At 35.1% G+C, this 17,649-nt stretch overlaps 1 protein-coding gene across 1 annotated transcript in view; it reads right to left on the reverse strand.

Annotated features, from left to right (window-relative positions):
- Positions 1–12,221: 12,221 nt before the first annotated feature.
- Positions 12,222–17,649, reverse strand: part of SH3BGRL (SH3 domain binding glutamate rich protein like) — a 60,564-nt gene continuing 55,136 nt past the window's right edge. The window contains exon 4 of the mRNA XM_004442082.3: positions 12,222–14,635. Coding sequence (XP_004442139.1) covers positions 14,603–14,635 — 33 coding nt within the window. The 3' untranslated portion in view covers positions 12,222–14,602. The remainder of the gene's footprint in view (positions 14,636–17,649) is intronic.

Raw genomic sequence — 17,649 nt, forward strand, 5'->3', positions numbered from 1 at the left:
AAATGAAATAATTATGTTACCTGACAGAGGCATTGGCTAATGCTATGGTAGTACTCATATTGCAATATATAGGTATATCAAATCAAAACGTTGTACACTTTAAACTTACACAATGTTACATGTCAAGTATATCTCAATAAAAAAATTAAAAGAAAAATTTAAAACAAGAGAAAATAAAATAAAAACATCCTTTAAAAAAAGTGCCTGCTATATAGTATGTGATTAAAAATATGGATTGGATGAATGATTAATTCTAATTACTACTCACAGTAGCACTTTAAAATTTAGACATTACAAAATGTAGAGAATAAGATTTTTAAGATGATAGAGTTCCTCGATGACCTAGAATGTCTTTTTCCTTTTTATATCTCCTCAGAGCATATCAAATACACTGTAGGGAACAAAAATTATAAAATGAAGTTGGAAGGGCTATTTGCTATTAGCTATATAGATCAATGTACCACTTGCTCAAGTGTCAGTCACTATACCAAGTGCTTAATTTGTGGTTTTTCCCACCTCCACTCCAAGCTAGTTATTATAAATTTAATATACACAGTCTTCCCCAATGTTTTCACTTAATATTTTACTATACTTAGAAATAGTTAAAATCATATATGATCTGCATATATTTCCTCTATATATAGTGAGGGAAAGTGAAAAGAAATGGAATTATCCATAATTTCTCCCAAGCTCCACCTACATGAACAAATCATTTTGATTGTTTTGACTGATAACCAATTCAAGTCAGGCCAGAAGCTGTCAATCCAAAACTTCATTTGACTCTTTACCCTGAATACGCTGATAAAGTAAGCACAAGAATCAAAATGTTTGTGAATGAAAAGCCAGATTAAAATTCAACAAGCTAAATAATTGAGGTAAAATCTGTACTTTTTCTTCTCCATTTTTCTAAATTGCTTGCTTATATTTTTCTCAAAATTCCATTTCACAGTGCAGACTTTCTGTGGCTATAGCAACAGCAACATTCAGTAAGACCAGGATCTAATTTTTAAGTGCAAGTAAATAAAAGTGTTTGAGCCTCAGAATTTGACTTTATAGTCAATTTTTCAGAAATGTATTTATTTTACATATGGGGTCTAGGAGTAGAAAGGGGAAGAAAAGGACAGTTCCTTTCATGCTAACTTTTAGGGTGATGAAATGACAGGCAAAACCACAGATTTTGAAGTTACTAGGACTTAGGTAACTGCCATTTCCCAACTGTGTGACCTTGGGCAAGTTACGTAACTTCAGTTTCTCCATCAAAAATATGGAGATAATAATACTTATTGCATTAGTTAGGGTTCTCCAGAGAAACAGAACCAATAGGAGATATATGTACATATATATACAGATATATTTTAAGGAATTGGTTCACATGATTGTGGGTGCTGGCAAGTCTCAAATTTGCAAAGCAGGCCTGTAGCCTGAAAATTCCAGCAAGAATCGATGTTGCAGTCTTGAATCCAAAGGCAGTATGGAAACAGAATTCCTTCTTCCTCAGGGGGCCTAGATCTTTTTATATTAAGGCCTTCAACTGATTGGATGAGGTCTGCCCACATTAGGGAGAGTGATCTGCTTTACTCAAAGTCTACTGACTTAAATGTTAATCACATCTAAAAAATACCTTCACAGCAATATAAAGACTGGTGTTTGCCCAAAAATCTGGGCATCATAGCCTAGCCAAGTTGACACATAAATTTAACCATTACACCTACTTCTCATGGCTGTTGTAAAGATTAAGTGAAATTATGTAGGCAGAGGACCTAAGTAGAGTGCTCAGAGTAGGGGCATAGCCCTCACCATGCCCAGTCATAATCTAATACTTGGGATTTGAGTGGAGAAAAAAAAGGTGCTCTATATGTTCTGGAGCCATTTTTGCTTTGCTTAAAAGTTGGGGAATGGAAATAAAATTGCTGAAACAGGTACCCATTACTGTCTCTCTGCCTCTTCTCCTACATTAATCCAGTAGTAATGCAAATTAATTACTTCAGTAGTAATGCAAATTAATAACTTAAGATCTTCAAGAATCTCAGTCAGTTAAATTATTTGACCAATTTCTGAAATTGAGGACTTTTGTTTGTCCTTTCATTTTTAATTTGGGTCATTATGTTAACCTTCCCATAGTATAGACATTTTAATAAGAAACCTAGGAAGATCACCTACTTTTAAGGCTGTGTCATTTTGATGAAACTTCGGGGGAATCTATTTTTCCCATAAACCCCATGACATGATAGGTTGGAGGGCTTGTATGCATACTATATTTCTGTGTACACTCCAAGCAGGTTAGGGCCAAAGAAAAATAATATGTTAAAATTTTTGAATTTGTGGAAGAAATCAGATATATTTTATTATGAAAGACAATCATGCTGTGCTTTTGTAGTGGTAGAGTGAGAAGCATGGCAGAACTTGCCCCAACAAAACAGCAATTTAACTGAAAAAAAATTATTTTAAAAGTAATTAAAAGTTTCTGTAAGTTGTCCTAAGGGGATACACCTATATTGGAGTAAGAAATGACATTAGATGGTAACAATTCCACAGGAAGAAATAAAGAAAACCAAAATGGTAAATATAGTTAATGTGCATATAAAAAACCTCTACATTTGTGCTGTCCTCTTTTCTCATAGCCTCTTTAAAAGACATAAGATTACATATAGTAATAATTAAAACAAGGTACTGTTGGATCTGTAACATATATAGATGTAATATGTATAACAATAATAGCACAAAAGGGAGAAAAGAGAATAGAGATATACAGGAGTAAAGTTTCTATATCTTACTGACTTCAGTATGAATCTGAGGATGATTTTTATAATTAAAATGCATATTGTGTACTCTAGAAAAACATTAAGAAAATAGTTAAAAATATAATTTAAAAATACATAAAGAACTCATACAACTGAACAATAAAAAAACAAACAACTAGATTAAAAAATGGGCAGGGAATCTGAATAGACACTTTTCCAAAGAAGACATATGGATGGCCAACAAGCACATGAAAAGATGTTCAATATCACTAATTATTAGAGAAATGCAAACAAAAATCACAATGAGATACCACCTCACACCCATCAGAATGGCTATTATTAAAAAGACAAGAAATAACAAGTGTTGGAGAGGATATGGAGAAAAGGGAACCCTCATACACTGCTGGTGGGAATGTAAATTGGTGCAGCCAGTATGGAAAACAGTATGGAGACTCCTCAAAAAATCAAAAATAGAACTACCATATGATCCAGTGATTCCACATCTGAGTATTTATCCTAAGAACAGAAAAACACTAATTCAAAAAGATATATGCACCCCTGTGTTTACTGTAGTATTATTCACAATAGCCAAGGCTTGGAAACAGCCTAATTGCACATTGGTGAATGAATAGATAAAGAAGATGTGGTGTATATATATACAATGGAATACTACTCAGCCATAAAACATATGAAATCTTGCCATTTGCAACAACATGGATGGACCTTGAGGTATTAGGCTAAGTGAAATAAGTCAGATGAAGAAAGTCAAATACCATATGATTTCACTTACATGTAGAAGATAAACAAACAAACAAAATCAAACACATGGATACAGAGAACAGATTGGTGATTTCCAGATGTGAAGGGGTCATAGGGAGGGCAAAAGGGGATCACATTTGTACAGTGACAGAAGGTAACTAGATTTTTCGTAGTGAACACAGTATAGTCTATACAACGGTCAAAATATATCAATGGACACCTGAAATTTATATAATGTCATAAACCAATGTTACCGCAATAAAAAACATATATAATTTAAAAATTATCAAAAAAATTAAAAGATTACACTAGAAAATGTTCAATTAACTAAAAAGAAGGCAATAAAAGAAGACAGGAACAAAAAAGATAGGAGACAGAAAAAAAGCAAAATGACAGATGTCAATCCAACTATATCAATAATAACATTAAATGCAAACAGATTAAACAATCCAATCTAAAGGTGGATAATATCAGATTGGATAAAAAAGCAAGATCTAACTTTATACTGCCTATGGGAGACACACTTTAGATTCAAAGATAATAATTGGTTGGATGTGAAAGGATGGAAAAGATATAGTATGAAAACAACCATCAGAGAGGTGAAGTGACAATACTAATATCACACAAAATAGACTTTAAAACAACAGAAATGTGATTAGACAAAAGAAGGGTCATTTTATAATGATTAAAGGGTCAATTCATCAAGGAGATAAAAGCAATTATAAAACAATATACACCTAACAAAAGATCCCTACAATAAATGAAGCAAAATCTAACAGAATGGAAGTGAGAAGTAGCCAATTGAACAATAATAGTTGGAGATTTTAATACCCTACTTTCAATAATGGATAGAATAACTAGGCAGAAAACAAAGAAATAGAAGACATGAATAAAGTATAAACCAATGAGTCCTAATAGTCGCCTTTAGAACACCTCAGAGAACAACACTAGAATATGCATATAAGTGCACATAAAATATTCTCCGACAGATCATATGTTAAGCAATAAAACAAGGGTCAATAAATTTAAAATGATTGGAATCATATAAAGTATGTTATCCAAGCACAATGGAATAAAATTAGAAATCAATAACAGAAGGAAATTTGGGAAATTCACAAAAAGTGGAAATTAAAAAAGCACACTCCTAACCAATGAGTCAAAGAAGAAATCACAAAACAATTAGAAAGTACTTTGATATAAGTAAAAACAAAACCATAACATACCAAAACTTATGGGACGTAGTTAAAGCATTTCTTAGAGGAAACTCTATAGCTGTAATGTTTTAAATTAAATATCTCAAATCGATACATTAACCTTCTGCTTTAAAAAACTAGAAAAAGGGGGCCGGCCCCGTGGCTTAGTGGTTAAGTGTGTGCACTCCGCTACTGGCGGCCCGGGTTCGGATCCCGGGCACGCACTGATGCACTGCTTCTCCAGCCATGCTGAGGCCGCATCCCACATACAGCAACTAGAAGGATGTGCAACTATGACATACAACTATCTACTGGGGCTTTAGGGAAAAAAAGGAGGAGGATTGGCAACAGATGTTAGCTCAGAGCTAGTCTTCCTCAACAAAAAGAGGAGGATAAGCACAGATATTAGCTCAGGGCTGATCTCCCTCACAAAAAAAAAAAAAAAAACTAGAAAAAGAAGAGCAAACTAAACCCAAGAAAGCTAAAGATTAGAGTGGAAATTAGTGAAAAGAGAATAGAAAAAGAATAAAGATTCAACAAAACCAAAAGTCAGTTCTTTGAAAGATCAACAAAATTGGCAAGTATTTAGCTAGACTAACCAAGAAAAAAGAGAGAAGACAACTCAGGAATGAAAAAGGGGACATCACTACCAACTATAAAGAAATAACTAGGATTATATGGGAATAGAATGAACAACTGTATTTCAACAAGTAAGATAATTTACATAAAATGGACAATTTTTTAGAAAGAAACAAACTATCAAAACTGATTAAGAAGAAACAGAGGGGCTGGCCCCATGGCTTAGCGGTTAAGTGCACACTCTGCTACTGTTGGCCCAGATTTGGATCCTGGGTGCGCACCAATGCACCGCTTGTCTGGCCATGCTGAGGCAGCATCCCACTTACAGCAACTAGAAGGATGTGCAACTATGACATACAACTACCTACTGGGGCTTTAGGGAGAAAAGGGGAAAAAAAGGAGGAAGATTGGCAATAGATGTTAGCTCAGGGCAGGTCTTCCTCAGCAAAAAGAGGAAGATTGGCACGGATGTTAGCGCAGGGCTGATCTTCCTCACAAAACAAAAAAAAAAAAGAAAGGAACAGAATATCTGAACAGGTTCGTAACAAGTGAAGATATTGAATTAGTAATACAAATAATTTCCACATAGAAAAGCCCAGGATCAGATGGTTTACTAGCAAATTCTACCAAACATTTAAAGAAGAATTAACACCAATCCTTAAAAAAAACTTCCAAAAAATTGAAGAGGAAGATGAACTTCACGATTCATTCTATGAGGCCAGTACTACCCTGATAATGAAACTAGACAAAGGCATCACAAGAAAGAAAATGACAGAACAATATTCCTCATGCATATAGATGCAAAAGTGCTCAAAAACCTACTAGGAAACCAAATCCAGCAACATCTAAAGGAGATTATGCACCATGGCCAAGTGGAAATTATCTAATGAATGCAAGGTTGGTTCGACATATGAAAATCAATTAAGGTAATATATCATATTAATAGAATAAAGAGAAAAACATATGATTATCTCAATCAATGCAGAAAAAGCATTTAACAAAATTCAACACCCTTTCATAATAAAAACTCTAGAAACTATAAATAGAAGGGAACCTCCTCAACCTGATAAAGGGCTTCTTTGATAAACCCAAAACTAACATCTTACTTAATGGCAAAAGACTGAATGCTCCTCCTAAATCAGGATCTAGACAAGGATTTCTGCTCTTGACGATTCCATTCAGCATTGTACTGGAGGTTCTATCCAAGACAATTAGGCAAGAAAAAGAAACAAAATATATCCAGATCAGAAAGGAAGAAGTAAAATTTTTTCTCTTTGCAGTTGGCAGGATTTTGTATGTAAAGAAATTTTAAAGAATTCACTAAGAAAACCTATGAGAAGTAGTAAACAAATTCAGCAATGTTGCAGAATACAAAATCAAAATATAAAATCAATTGTGATCATTTGTGTTTCTATACATTAGAAATGAACAATCTGAAAATAAAATTTAAAAAAAATAGTTCTATTTCAATAGCATCAAAAATAATAAAATATTTAGGAATAAATTTAGCAAAAGAAGTACAAAATGTATACTCTGAAAACTAAAAACCATTGCTGAAAGCAATTAAAGAAGACCTAAATAAACGGAAAAGCATTCCATGTTTACCAATCAGAAGATTTAATATTGTTAAGATGGGAATGCTCCCCAAATTGAACTCAAGTTTCAATAGAATACCTATCAAAATCCCAGCTGGCTTTGCCAAGCTGATCCTAAGATTCATGTGGAAATGCAAGGGACCTTGAAGAGTCAAGAAATCTTGAAAAGGAAGAACAACGTTGGAAGACTCACAATTCCCAATTTCAGAACATACTGCAAAGCTACAGTAATCAAAACTGTGTGGTACTGGCATAAGTATGGAAATATAAATATATGGAATTGGCCGGCCCTGTGGCTTGGTGGTTAAGTGCGCGCGCTGCGATGCTGGTGGCCTGGGTTCGGATCCCAGGTGCGCATCAAGGCACCACTTCTCCGTTCATCCTGAGGCCGAGTCCCACATACAGCAACTAGAAGGATGTGCAGCTACGACACACAACTATCCACTGGGGCTTTGGGGGGAAAAATAAAATAAATAAAATGTTTAAAAAATATATATATATGGAATAGACTTCAATGCCCAAAAATACACACTCACATTCATGGTTATTTGACTTTTGACAAGGGTGCCAGGACAATTCAATGGGGAAAGAATGATTTTTTTAAGCAAATGGTGCTTGGACAAATGTATATACACATGCAAAAAAAAAAAAGTGAAGTTGAATCCCTACTCCATATCATATACAAAAAGTAACTCAAAATAGATCATAGACCTAAGTGTATGAAGTAAAACTATAAAACTATTAGAGGAAAACATAGGAGTAAGTATCTATCACCTTGGATTAGGCAATGTTTTCTTAGATATGACAGCAAAAGCATAAGCAACAAAAGAAAAAATAGATAAATTGGACTTCATCAAAATTAAAAACTTTTGTACTTCAAAGATACCCTCAAGAAAATAAAAAGACAATCCATGGAATGGGAGAACATATTGAGAAATCACATCTCTGATAAAATGTGTATTTGGAATATATCAAGTACTCTTATAACTCAACAATAAAATGACAAATAACCCAATTAAAAATATTTGAAGGACATATTTACAAAGAAGATATACAAATGATTATAATCACATGAAAAGATGCTCAACATATTTAGTCATCAGAGAAATACAAATCACAACTACAATGAGTTGCCACTTTACAGCCGCTAGAAAGACTATAGTCAAAAAGACAAATAATAGTAAGTGTTGTCCATGAAATGGAGAAATTGGAATCCTCATATACTGCTGGTGGGAATGTAAAATAGTGCAGCCACTTTGGAAACGTTTGGCAGATCCTCAAATTGTTAAACATAGAACTACCGTATAACCCACTCCTATATATATACCGCAAAGAACTGAAAACAAGTGTTCAAACAAAAATATGTGTATGCAAATATTCATAGCAGCATTATGCACAATAGCCAAAAAGTGGAAATAATCCAACTCCCTATCAACTGATTAATGGTTAACAAAGTGTGGTTATACCCATACAATGGAATGTTACTCAACAATAAAAAAGAATGAATTACTGATGCATGTTACAACATGAATGAATTTAAAAACATGGTACCCAGAAGAAGCTATTCACAAAATACCATATATTGTATGATTTCATTTGTACAAAATGTTTAGAATAAGTAAATCCATAGAGACAGAAAGTAGAATAGTGGATGCATAGGGTTGAGGGAGTGGGAGATGGGGAGTGACTGCTAATGGATTCGGGGTTTATTTGTTGGGTGATAAAATGTTCTGAACTTAAATTGTGGTAATGGTTGCACAACTCTGAGAATATACTAAAAACTATTGAATTGTACATTTTAGAGAGAAGTCAAGATGGCGGCATAGGCAGACTCTGAACTCATCTACTCCCATGGACACAGCCAATTTACAACTACTCTTGAAAAAACTACCCCTGAGACAGAACTGAAGACTGGATAAGAGGAACCCCTGCAACAAATGACAATCTTAATTGAGGTGGAAGAGGCAGAAATTCCCTTCTGGAGAGAAAAAAACACCACCATCACAAGCTGCAGCACTTCACGGCCACCCAGGAGCAGCCCAAAGGTACACAGCCTTCCCGGGAGGAGTGGGGGACCTGAGCTGGAGAGCATGCCCACTATAGGCATTTTTTGGACCAGCACAACCGAGACGAGTGGCATAATATCTGACTTTGCTTGCTGCTAACAACATTGGGGAGTACCCCCAGAAAAGCTGGTTCACAAAGAAATTAAAGCTGGCTCTTAAAGGGCCCATGCACAAATTCACCCATTTCAGACAGCAACCTAAAATCACCAGAAAGAAAGGTGTACAGTCCTTTGGTGAAAAGAGACTCACCTGATAGTTTCTGAGAGCATCTCAGTGAGAGGTGAGACCTCTTCAGGGACTGGGACATTGGCGGTGGCCATTGTTGTGACCTGGTGTAGGCATACAGACACAGATGCTGGCAAGTGCCATTGGAGTTCTTCCCCTGGCCTGCTAGCCCAGGGTCTGCCCCACCCACTAGAGCACCAATTTAATCCAGCTCAGCCAGGGCAGGCAGCCTACCCTAGGGACTGGCCCTACTCAACAGCAAGCCTTCAGGCAACTTATGGGCCTCCTAAGTGAATTGCCTAGATTCTCTGCAGCCTGGTACGTGGGTCCACCTCTGTGGGGTAGGTCGTGTGTGAGGAGCAGGTGGAGAGTGTGGGGCAGTGGTGAGTGTTTGGGGCTCCCACCTTGGAGAGACTGGGTCCACCTCAGGGGGTTGGGGTGCACGCACGAGGCAGGACTGTGTTGACTGTGTGTGTGGGCCTGTGGGCGGTGGGGCTTGTCAGCTGCAGAAGATTTGTGCTTCTCAAAGACCCACATAGGGGATTGGCCCCACCTTCCAAAGCCTGAAACAATTAGGTGCTCCTGTGCCTGAGCCCAGCCCCACTCAGCTGCAATCCTCAGAGAGCTGATAAGAGAGGTAAAGGCTGGAGGCTTATAGCACTTGATCCCCTGAGCCTAACAATCTGCCACACTGGGAGCCTACTCACTTAATAGAAATACTGCTAAAGGAATGTGCTATTAGACCTTGCAACCAAATGTGCTGGGGCTTCCCATACCTGATAAAGAGACTGAAGGGCCCACAACAACTACAAGCAGCTGAGCATTACAACAGCTGGCCAGGGGGACAGCTCAGCCTCCCTGGGTACCTATGGGAAGAGCAACCCAGCCACAACAGAAGGACACACGTAGCCCACACAGGGGTCACTCCTGGAACATTTGGAACTGGTGACAAGAGGGAAGCACACTGCTAGGCCTCATAAGGCATCACTTATATAAGGTCACCTCTCCAAGAGTAGGAGATGTAGCTGACCTACCTAATATTTAGACACAAGCACAGGGAAAGAGGCAAAATGAGGAGGCAAAAGAATACATTCCAAGTAAGGGAATAGGACAAAACCCCAGAAAAGGAACTAAGTGAAACAGAAATGAGCAACCTACCCAACAGAGAGTTCAAACAAAGAGTGTTAAGGATGCTCACTGATCTTGGGAGAAGAATGGATGAACTCAGTGAGAACAGCAACAAAGAAATTGAAGATATAAAAATGAACCAATCAGAAATGAAGAATACAATGCTGGAAATGAAAAAATTCACTAGCAGGACTCAAAAGCAGGATAGAGGATACAGAAGAACGGATATGCGAGCTGGACAAAAGACTAGAAGAAATCACCCAAGCTGAACAGATAAAAGAAAAAAGAATTAAAAAGAGTGAGGACAGTGTAAGGCACCTCTGGGACAACATCAAATGCACTAACATACATGTTATATGTGTCCCAGAAGGAGAAGAGTGAGACAAAGAGGCATCAAATCTATTTGAAGAAATAATAGCTGAAAACTTCCCTAACCTAAGGAAAGAAAGAGACATCCAGGTATAGGAAGCACAGAGAGCACCAAACAAGATAAACCCAAAGAGGTCCACACCAAGACACATCATAATTAAAATGTCCAGAATTAAAGATAAAGAGAGAATCCTAAAAGCTGCAAGAGAAGGACAAGTTACATACAAAGGAAACCCATAAGGCTATCAGCTGACGTCTCAGCAGAAATCTTACAGGCTAGAAGAGAGCGGCACGATATATTTAAAGTGCTAAAAGGAGAAAACCTACAGCCAAGAATACTCTACCTGGCAAGGTTATCATTCAAAATGGAAGGAGAGATAAAAAGTTTCCCAGACAAGCAAAAATAAAAGGAGTTTGTCACCAAGAAACCAGTACTACAAGAAATGCTAAAGGGACTTATTTAAGGGGAAAAGAGAAGACCACAAATAGGAAAAATTATATATTTCTGTGATAAGAGGGTAATGGATACAAACACACAAAAAAGAGGTTAGATATGATATCAAAAACATAAAATGTGGGAGGAGGGGTGTTAAAGAGTAGAGTTTTCAAATAGAGGTCAACCTAAAGAGACCATCAACTTAATATAGATTGCTATATACATATGTTACTGTATATGAACCCCATGGTAATCACAAACCAGAAACCTATAATAAATACACAAAAAACTGAGAGAAAGGAATCCAATCATAAACTAAAGAAAGCCATCAAACCACAAGACAAGAGAGCAAGAGAAGAAGAAAGGAACAGAGAAGAACTACTAAAACACTGAGAACAAAAAAGTTAAAAAATGGCAGTAAGTACATACTTATCAATAGCTACTTTAAACATCAATGGATTAAATGCTCCAGTTAAAAGGCATAGGGTGGCTGATTGGATAAAAAATAAGACCCACATATATGCTGCATACAGGATACTCACTTCAGACCTAAAGACACTCACAAACTGAAAGTGAAGGGATGGAAAAAGATACTCCATGCAAATGGCAATGAAAAGAAAGTTGGGGTAGCAATACTCATATCAGACAAAATAGACTTTACAACAAAAACTGTAATAAGAGACAAAGAAGGGCACTACATAATGATCAAGGGAACAATGAATTGTACACTTTAAATGGATGAATATTGCGGTATGTGAATTACATATCAATGAAGATGTTAAAAATGCAATCATGCTAAAATAATTATATTAACAGTATGGATACTATTTAGGTAGAAATTCAAAATTTTGTTTGCTAAATAAAAAAAGAGATAACTGATAATATTCAGGGACAGGGTTGGGGAGGTGGGGAGCAGAACACCAGAAGGTTCAAATTAATCAAACGTGGATTGGTGGTTACCAGAGGGATAATTCAGCACAGGTGTGTGGTGATGGGTTGTAATTAGTATTTGGGTGGTGAACATGATGTAATCTATGCAGAAATAGAAGTATAATGATGTACACCTGAAATTTATACAATGTTATAAACCAATGTTACTGCAATAAACAAAATTTTTTAAAAAATGTGAATGTCTCTTAATCAGTTTTATTGGAATTATTCAAAAGAAAAGAAATACCTTTTATTTTACATAGAAATATATGATATCAATGTCAATCTTTCTATGTCGCCAACATCCACAACTGGGTAATAAAAACCATGTGAACCTTCCTTTTTCCTTTTGCTGAATGAACGGGATATGTGCAATGAAACCTGACTCCACAAAAGTTCTCTGTATTTAGACTTTCCCAATCAAGTAATTAACAACCTCTGTTTCAAAAATCTGTTTCCCCCAACACTCAGATTTCCAGAGAAATGTTGACATTTAACAATACAATCAACAACCAATTTGCATTGTTTGGTGAAAATGGAAATCTTTCTCAATGTCACATATTCTTAAGGGCAAACCAGCTCAAAAATGGAAAATAACAGATTAGCAGGTCTGATTTACAAACAGAAAGATGCCAAAAGTAATATAACAAGTAGCAAGGATTATATTTTCCAGGCAATTTTGTGAAAATTCTTTATAAAGCTTACTTTAATACTCAGAATTTCACTGGCTTTTCTTGTATCTACCAGACACACAGTGCTCAGCTGACAGAATGAAAGATTTCAATTAAGGAAGACTTAATCCAACCTATTACTTTACATATACATATCTACTAATCGTAAGGTATAATCTAGTGGATATAAACATCTCAAAAATGTCATCTATTTTTGGAGAATATTTTGACAGTGTTAACTTATTTGATGATAAGATAAAAGTAAAAATGGTCACTTAGAATATTGTAAGTAGCATCATCAGCATTTAATAAAGCTCAGGAGAAAATATAGACCAAATTTATTCTAGCATTTTCCAGCTATTACAAAGCACCCTGTTTTCCCTAGTGTTCTCCACAGCATATTTTTAAACAATGGAATAGTTCTTTGTTTGACTCCTGTATGTACTGCAAAATTCAGAACCCTAAAAGGGAAATTTAGAAATTGCATTCAAATTGTTTTCTTTCTGTTATTTTCTCTTTTCTTCTTTCCCACCCTCTAAAATTACATATTACTCATCTAAAATTGCTATTATACTATTTAGAAATTCCAGGAACACATAAATTATGTTTCTAAAAGTACTGAGTTTATTTTAAAGCATCGCATCAAGTTTGAATCTCAGTAAACAAAGCCAAGTCTTCACTATATGTTGACTTTGGCAAAGAGCATAGACTTGCATACATCAAATGATATGACAAAGTAATTTAAAGTAAAGGGAGTTTGCTTTAAGTAATAAAGTGGTGTGGAACTGAAGTACAATATGTACGTCTTCTGGGTAAGTGATTTAGGCCAAAACGTTTCTTGTCTTCTTAGAAGTTTTCAGAATTAAGATTTTAAAAATTGACCCATTTATCAGATGCTTGTGCTATTCACTGGAATAGAGGCATAGAAAAGATTCTCTTTACTTAGATTAATGTATTCACACAATATATGCCTAAGTTCAAACAAAAAGGTCAAATATCTGAGAGATAGTGGCATTCATGATCACAAGTTGTTTTAAAAGGGTGAAAACACTAAGATTTTTTTTCAGCAAAGACCCAAGGAAAACCAGTCTTGGGCAATGAGTGCCAATCTATTTTATAACAGTTAATAAAAGTCTGAGCTCTTTGCAAAAGGATGTCATTTTAAACTTAGTTGCCATCCCACTTCCATAATATACATATGCATATTTCACTGGGGCAAGCAGCTTAGAAACATGATTGCATCATAGCTGTGTATTTAAGCAAGGAATTTATCAACTGAATGCATCTATTTTTTTTTTTTTTGTGGGAGGTCATCTGTTCTGGTCGCTGAAATATGCAATGAAAGGCTACATTTAGAAGCCTTGAAAACCTGTGGTTCAGTACATAGAAGTTTCAACTATAAAAGAATGGGAATGTTATAATTATCCTAGGAAATTATAATGTCTCACATATAAACATTACCTGAAACTACTTTTTAATCACAGTAACGTCACATCGAAAAGGTACATACTTCACTAAAATTAATGAGGCAATTTGGGAACAAGAGACAGATTGTTTCTTTCTCTCTCTTTTAAATTCCTCAGTGTAGAGCTACAGATATACTTAAGCTGCAATAATAATACCAAAAAGGGGGTCAGGTGTTTGCTTGTTAAAATCATTGAAGTACATAAAATGCCAGATAATACTATTCTACCACATCTACTTAAAATTTTATGTTCATCCCCCATTCTTCTCATATAATGTTCACATTGTAATTATATTTTCATTTTGATTGTTTGCATGCAAAAACAGCAACTAATCTATTATTTTAACATTAAGCCTATTTTTTTTTGAAGCCAAGATAATTTTGTTATTTTATAAAAGCAATGGAGACTCCTTTTTCAGGATGCTGAAGGCAGAATGGTGAAGATTCATGCTTGCTGCTTTGCCTGAGCTTCTGCTTCCTGAAATGAAAAAACAAACAAAACAGATTTCAATATCACAAAGCAGACATCCATGTGTATTTTGGTTAGACTATATTTGAGCTGTCAAATTGCTAAGAATATTCAAAAGCAGAAAAATGACCTTCAAAAAAGACTACTTAAAAATTCTTAACAGAAAAACTAGAAAATAGAAACAGATGTAATAGAGGACTGCCTAATAATTACTAATTGTTTGAAATAATTCCATAAAACCAAGTGATTTATAATTATAGTTGATATTTTATCTAAAAGTAGCTGATTTACTTTTTGTGTGACTTTTTACAAAAACTGAGTGTTCAAAAGCATTGTCACCTAAAGTTTACACTTAGTTGTGTTTTGTTTAAGGTTTAAATTGCTTAGAAAATACGCTATTTGTTAAAATGTTGTTGCTTTTAAGTTTCATGACAGTAGACACAAAAAGAAGACAGGTTGTACCTCTGGCATAGGAACTCTGACCTATAGGTTTGCTCTGGCACCTAACATAATACTTGACACAAAATACACTTCAAGAAAAGTTTATGGAACTAAAGATGGGTGGTAAGAGTGACTTTGGTGAAAGAAACTTCAGATTTAAGTTGTAGAAATCACGTATGCTAAACAATATCACTCTAAACACCTGTCACTAATTGAACACTTGAATAATTGAGTAATAGTCTCAGGAAGAGTGGGAGCAGCTGAATATTCCAAAATGAGCCTTTGATACTAGGCCCCAAAAAAAGGGAAAAAGCAAAAAATGATGCTGGATTTTTACAAAAAAAAAGAGGTAGAAATGAAAGACAAAAGGAAAACAGAGAAAACGCTGTAATTCATTCTTAATACATCCTTAACAAAACAGATGTAATACACTACTGACTCAACCTTCCAAAATTCCCAGTCAAAAAAAAAAAAAAGTCCCGAAGTTCTTTGGAAACTTCTAACAAAGTGTTTCGCTGTCAAAATGAATATATATTAGACCTACATTATGCATTTTATTTCATCTTATAGAACAAGCTTCCAAGAATTTCCTCACACAACACAATGAATTTTATACTAAGATCCCTCAAAGGCCTAGCATATATAGTTGGGGAAGCAGCTGTATAAAAATGTGAATATGTCCTAATGTGAAGTCCTTCTTCTTATGAGCATCCAGTGCCTTTGAGTAACTACTATTTTGGAAATAGCCTAGTTCCCTAAAGTCACATCCTATCAATCTTTGCTGTAATTCATAAATTCCCTAGTTCTCAGTTACCCTTTTGTTTTTTTTTCACTGAGTACATGTCACCTTGAGCTAACATCTATTGCCAATCGTCCTCTTTTTGTACGTGAGCCACTGCCACAGCATGGCCACTGATAGACAGACAAGTGGTGTAGTCCATGCCCAGGAACTGAACCCAGGCTGCTGAAGCAGAGCACACTGAACCACTAGGCCACCAGGGCTGGCCCTCGATTATCCTTTTTAATGGAAGAAATTACTAGCACAGACATCCAAAACAAAAGGCAATTCAAAATTCTTGGTAATTTGTTTTTAGAATACATCATATTTAAAGTAAATTATTTACTTATCTAATTATGTTTTATTCATAAAATATGTAAATTGTGCTAAAAGCTTTATTATTACCTAAAAGTAAATAGTCAACATTTATAGAATCATTAGTTATCTAATCAACCAGAGAGCTTTAGAAACAGGCATATGAGATGTTCTCCCCCTCTACTCCCAATATAAACATCATTCCATAAATGCATTGATTTTGAGTCAGATAGTCCTGAGTTCAAATTCTGCTACTCAATTATTATGTAGCCTTGGACAAATTATTAAAATTATCTGAGCACCAGTTTCCTCCTCTGTAAAATGGCATTGAGGACACCTAGCTCATAAGGATGGTGTAAGGATAAAATGAGATGTATATGAAATGTCTATCTCAGGCCCATTGCAGGCATCATGCTTTTCTCCTCTCCACTTTTTGACTAGTAAATAAGATCAACACCACAGCTATGTGATATTAACAAAGAGTTTCTCTTGGAGATGCAGTAAAATACGATGGGGTCAGTAGAAATAGGAATACTTCAAATCTCACAGCAGAGGCAGATTCCATGGTTCCTCCCTAGAGCAGGGTGGTTCAACCAAAGCTAATGAGAACATTTCTCTAACCAGCATCCTCTATTCCCTCAACATATTAGTGAACATGACTTTTCTGGGGGAATGGTTTTCCTCTCAACATGAACATCACCAAATTTTTACTTTTTAGTAAAATTATATCAGTTATTTTACCTCATATCTCAAAACCATCACCTCCACTGCAAATCAAGAAATGCTAGTGCTAAGAAATGATCTTTTGCATTAATAAAATACACTAAATAGCAAATATTTACACACTTGGTTTTAAACATATCCAATATATAACAGCATATAAAAATTATTTGTCTTCTACAGAAAGATTCCTTGCTTTGTGGAAATATTTGCCATAGGGTACTTTTAAATATCAGGCTCCCCAGTGCATTGGTTTTCAATAATTTTTAAATGTAAAGACAATGTATGCTAATTATTTGGAAAAAAAAAGGGAGAAAAAAACATGAATCCTAGCTATGGTTCCTTTCAGTCTCTTTTTTTCCTATGCATAGATTTTAAATGTAATTAGAATATTAATTATACAGTAAAAACAATTCTGTAGCTCATTATAATGTATCTTTTCATAAACTACCATTTTTTAATGAGATCACAAGTTCATTCAGTGGACAAACTATTTTTGTTGACCCTATTTTTGGACATTTAACTTGTTTTCAAAGTTTCAGGATTATACACAACACTTTGACACATACTTAAATCCATAAAGTTCATTCAGTGTTGAATTAATTTGGATGACCCTACTGTTAGACATTTAACTTGTTTCCAAAGTTTTAGAATTATAGATAACATTTTGATTTATGGTTTTATCCATAAAGCTTTTTCCATGTATAGAATTATTTCATTAGGCTATAATACCCAATGTGAAATTACTGGGTGAAAGACTATAAACATT

This window comes from Ceratotherium simum, chromosome X, assembly GCF_057802395.1.
Source record: "Ceratotherium simum simum isolate JZ-2026a chromosome X, ASM5780239v1, whole genome shotgun sequence".
NCBI lineage: Eukaryota > Metazoa > Chordata > Mammalia > Perissodactyla > Rhinocerotidae > Ceratotherium > Ceratotherium simum.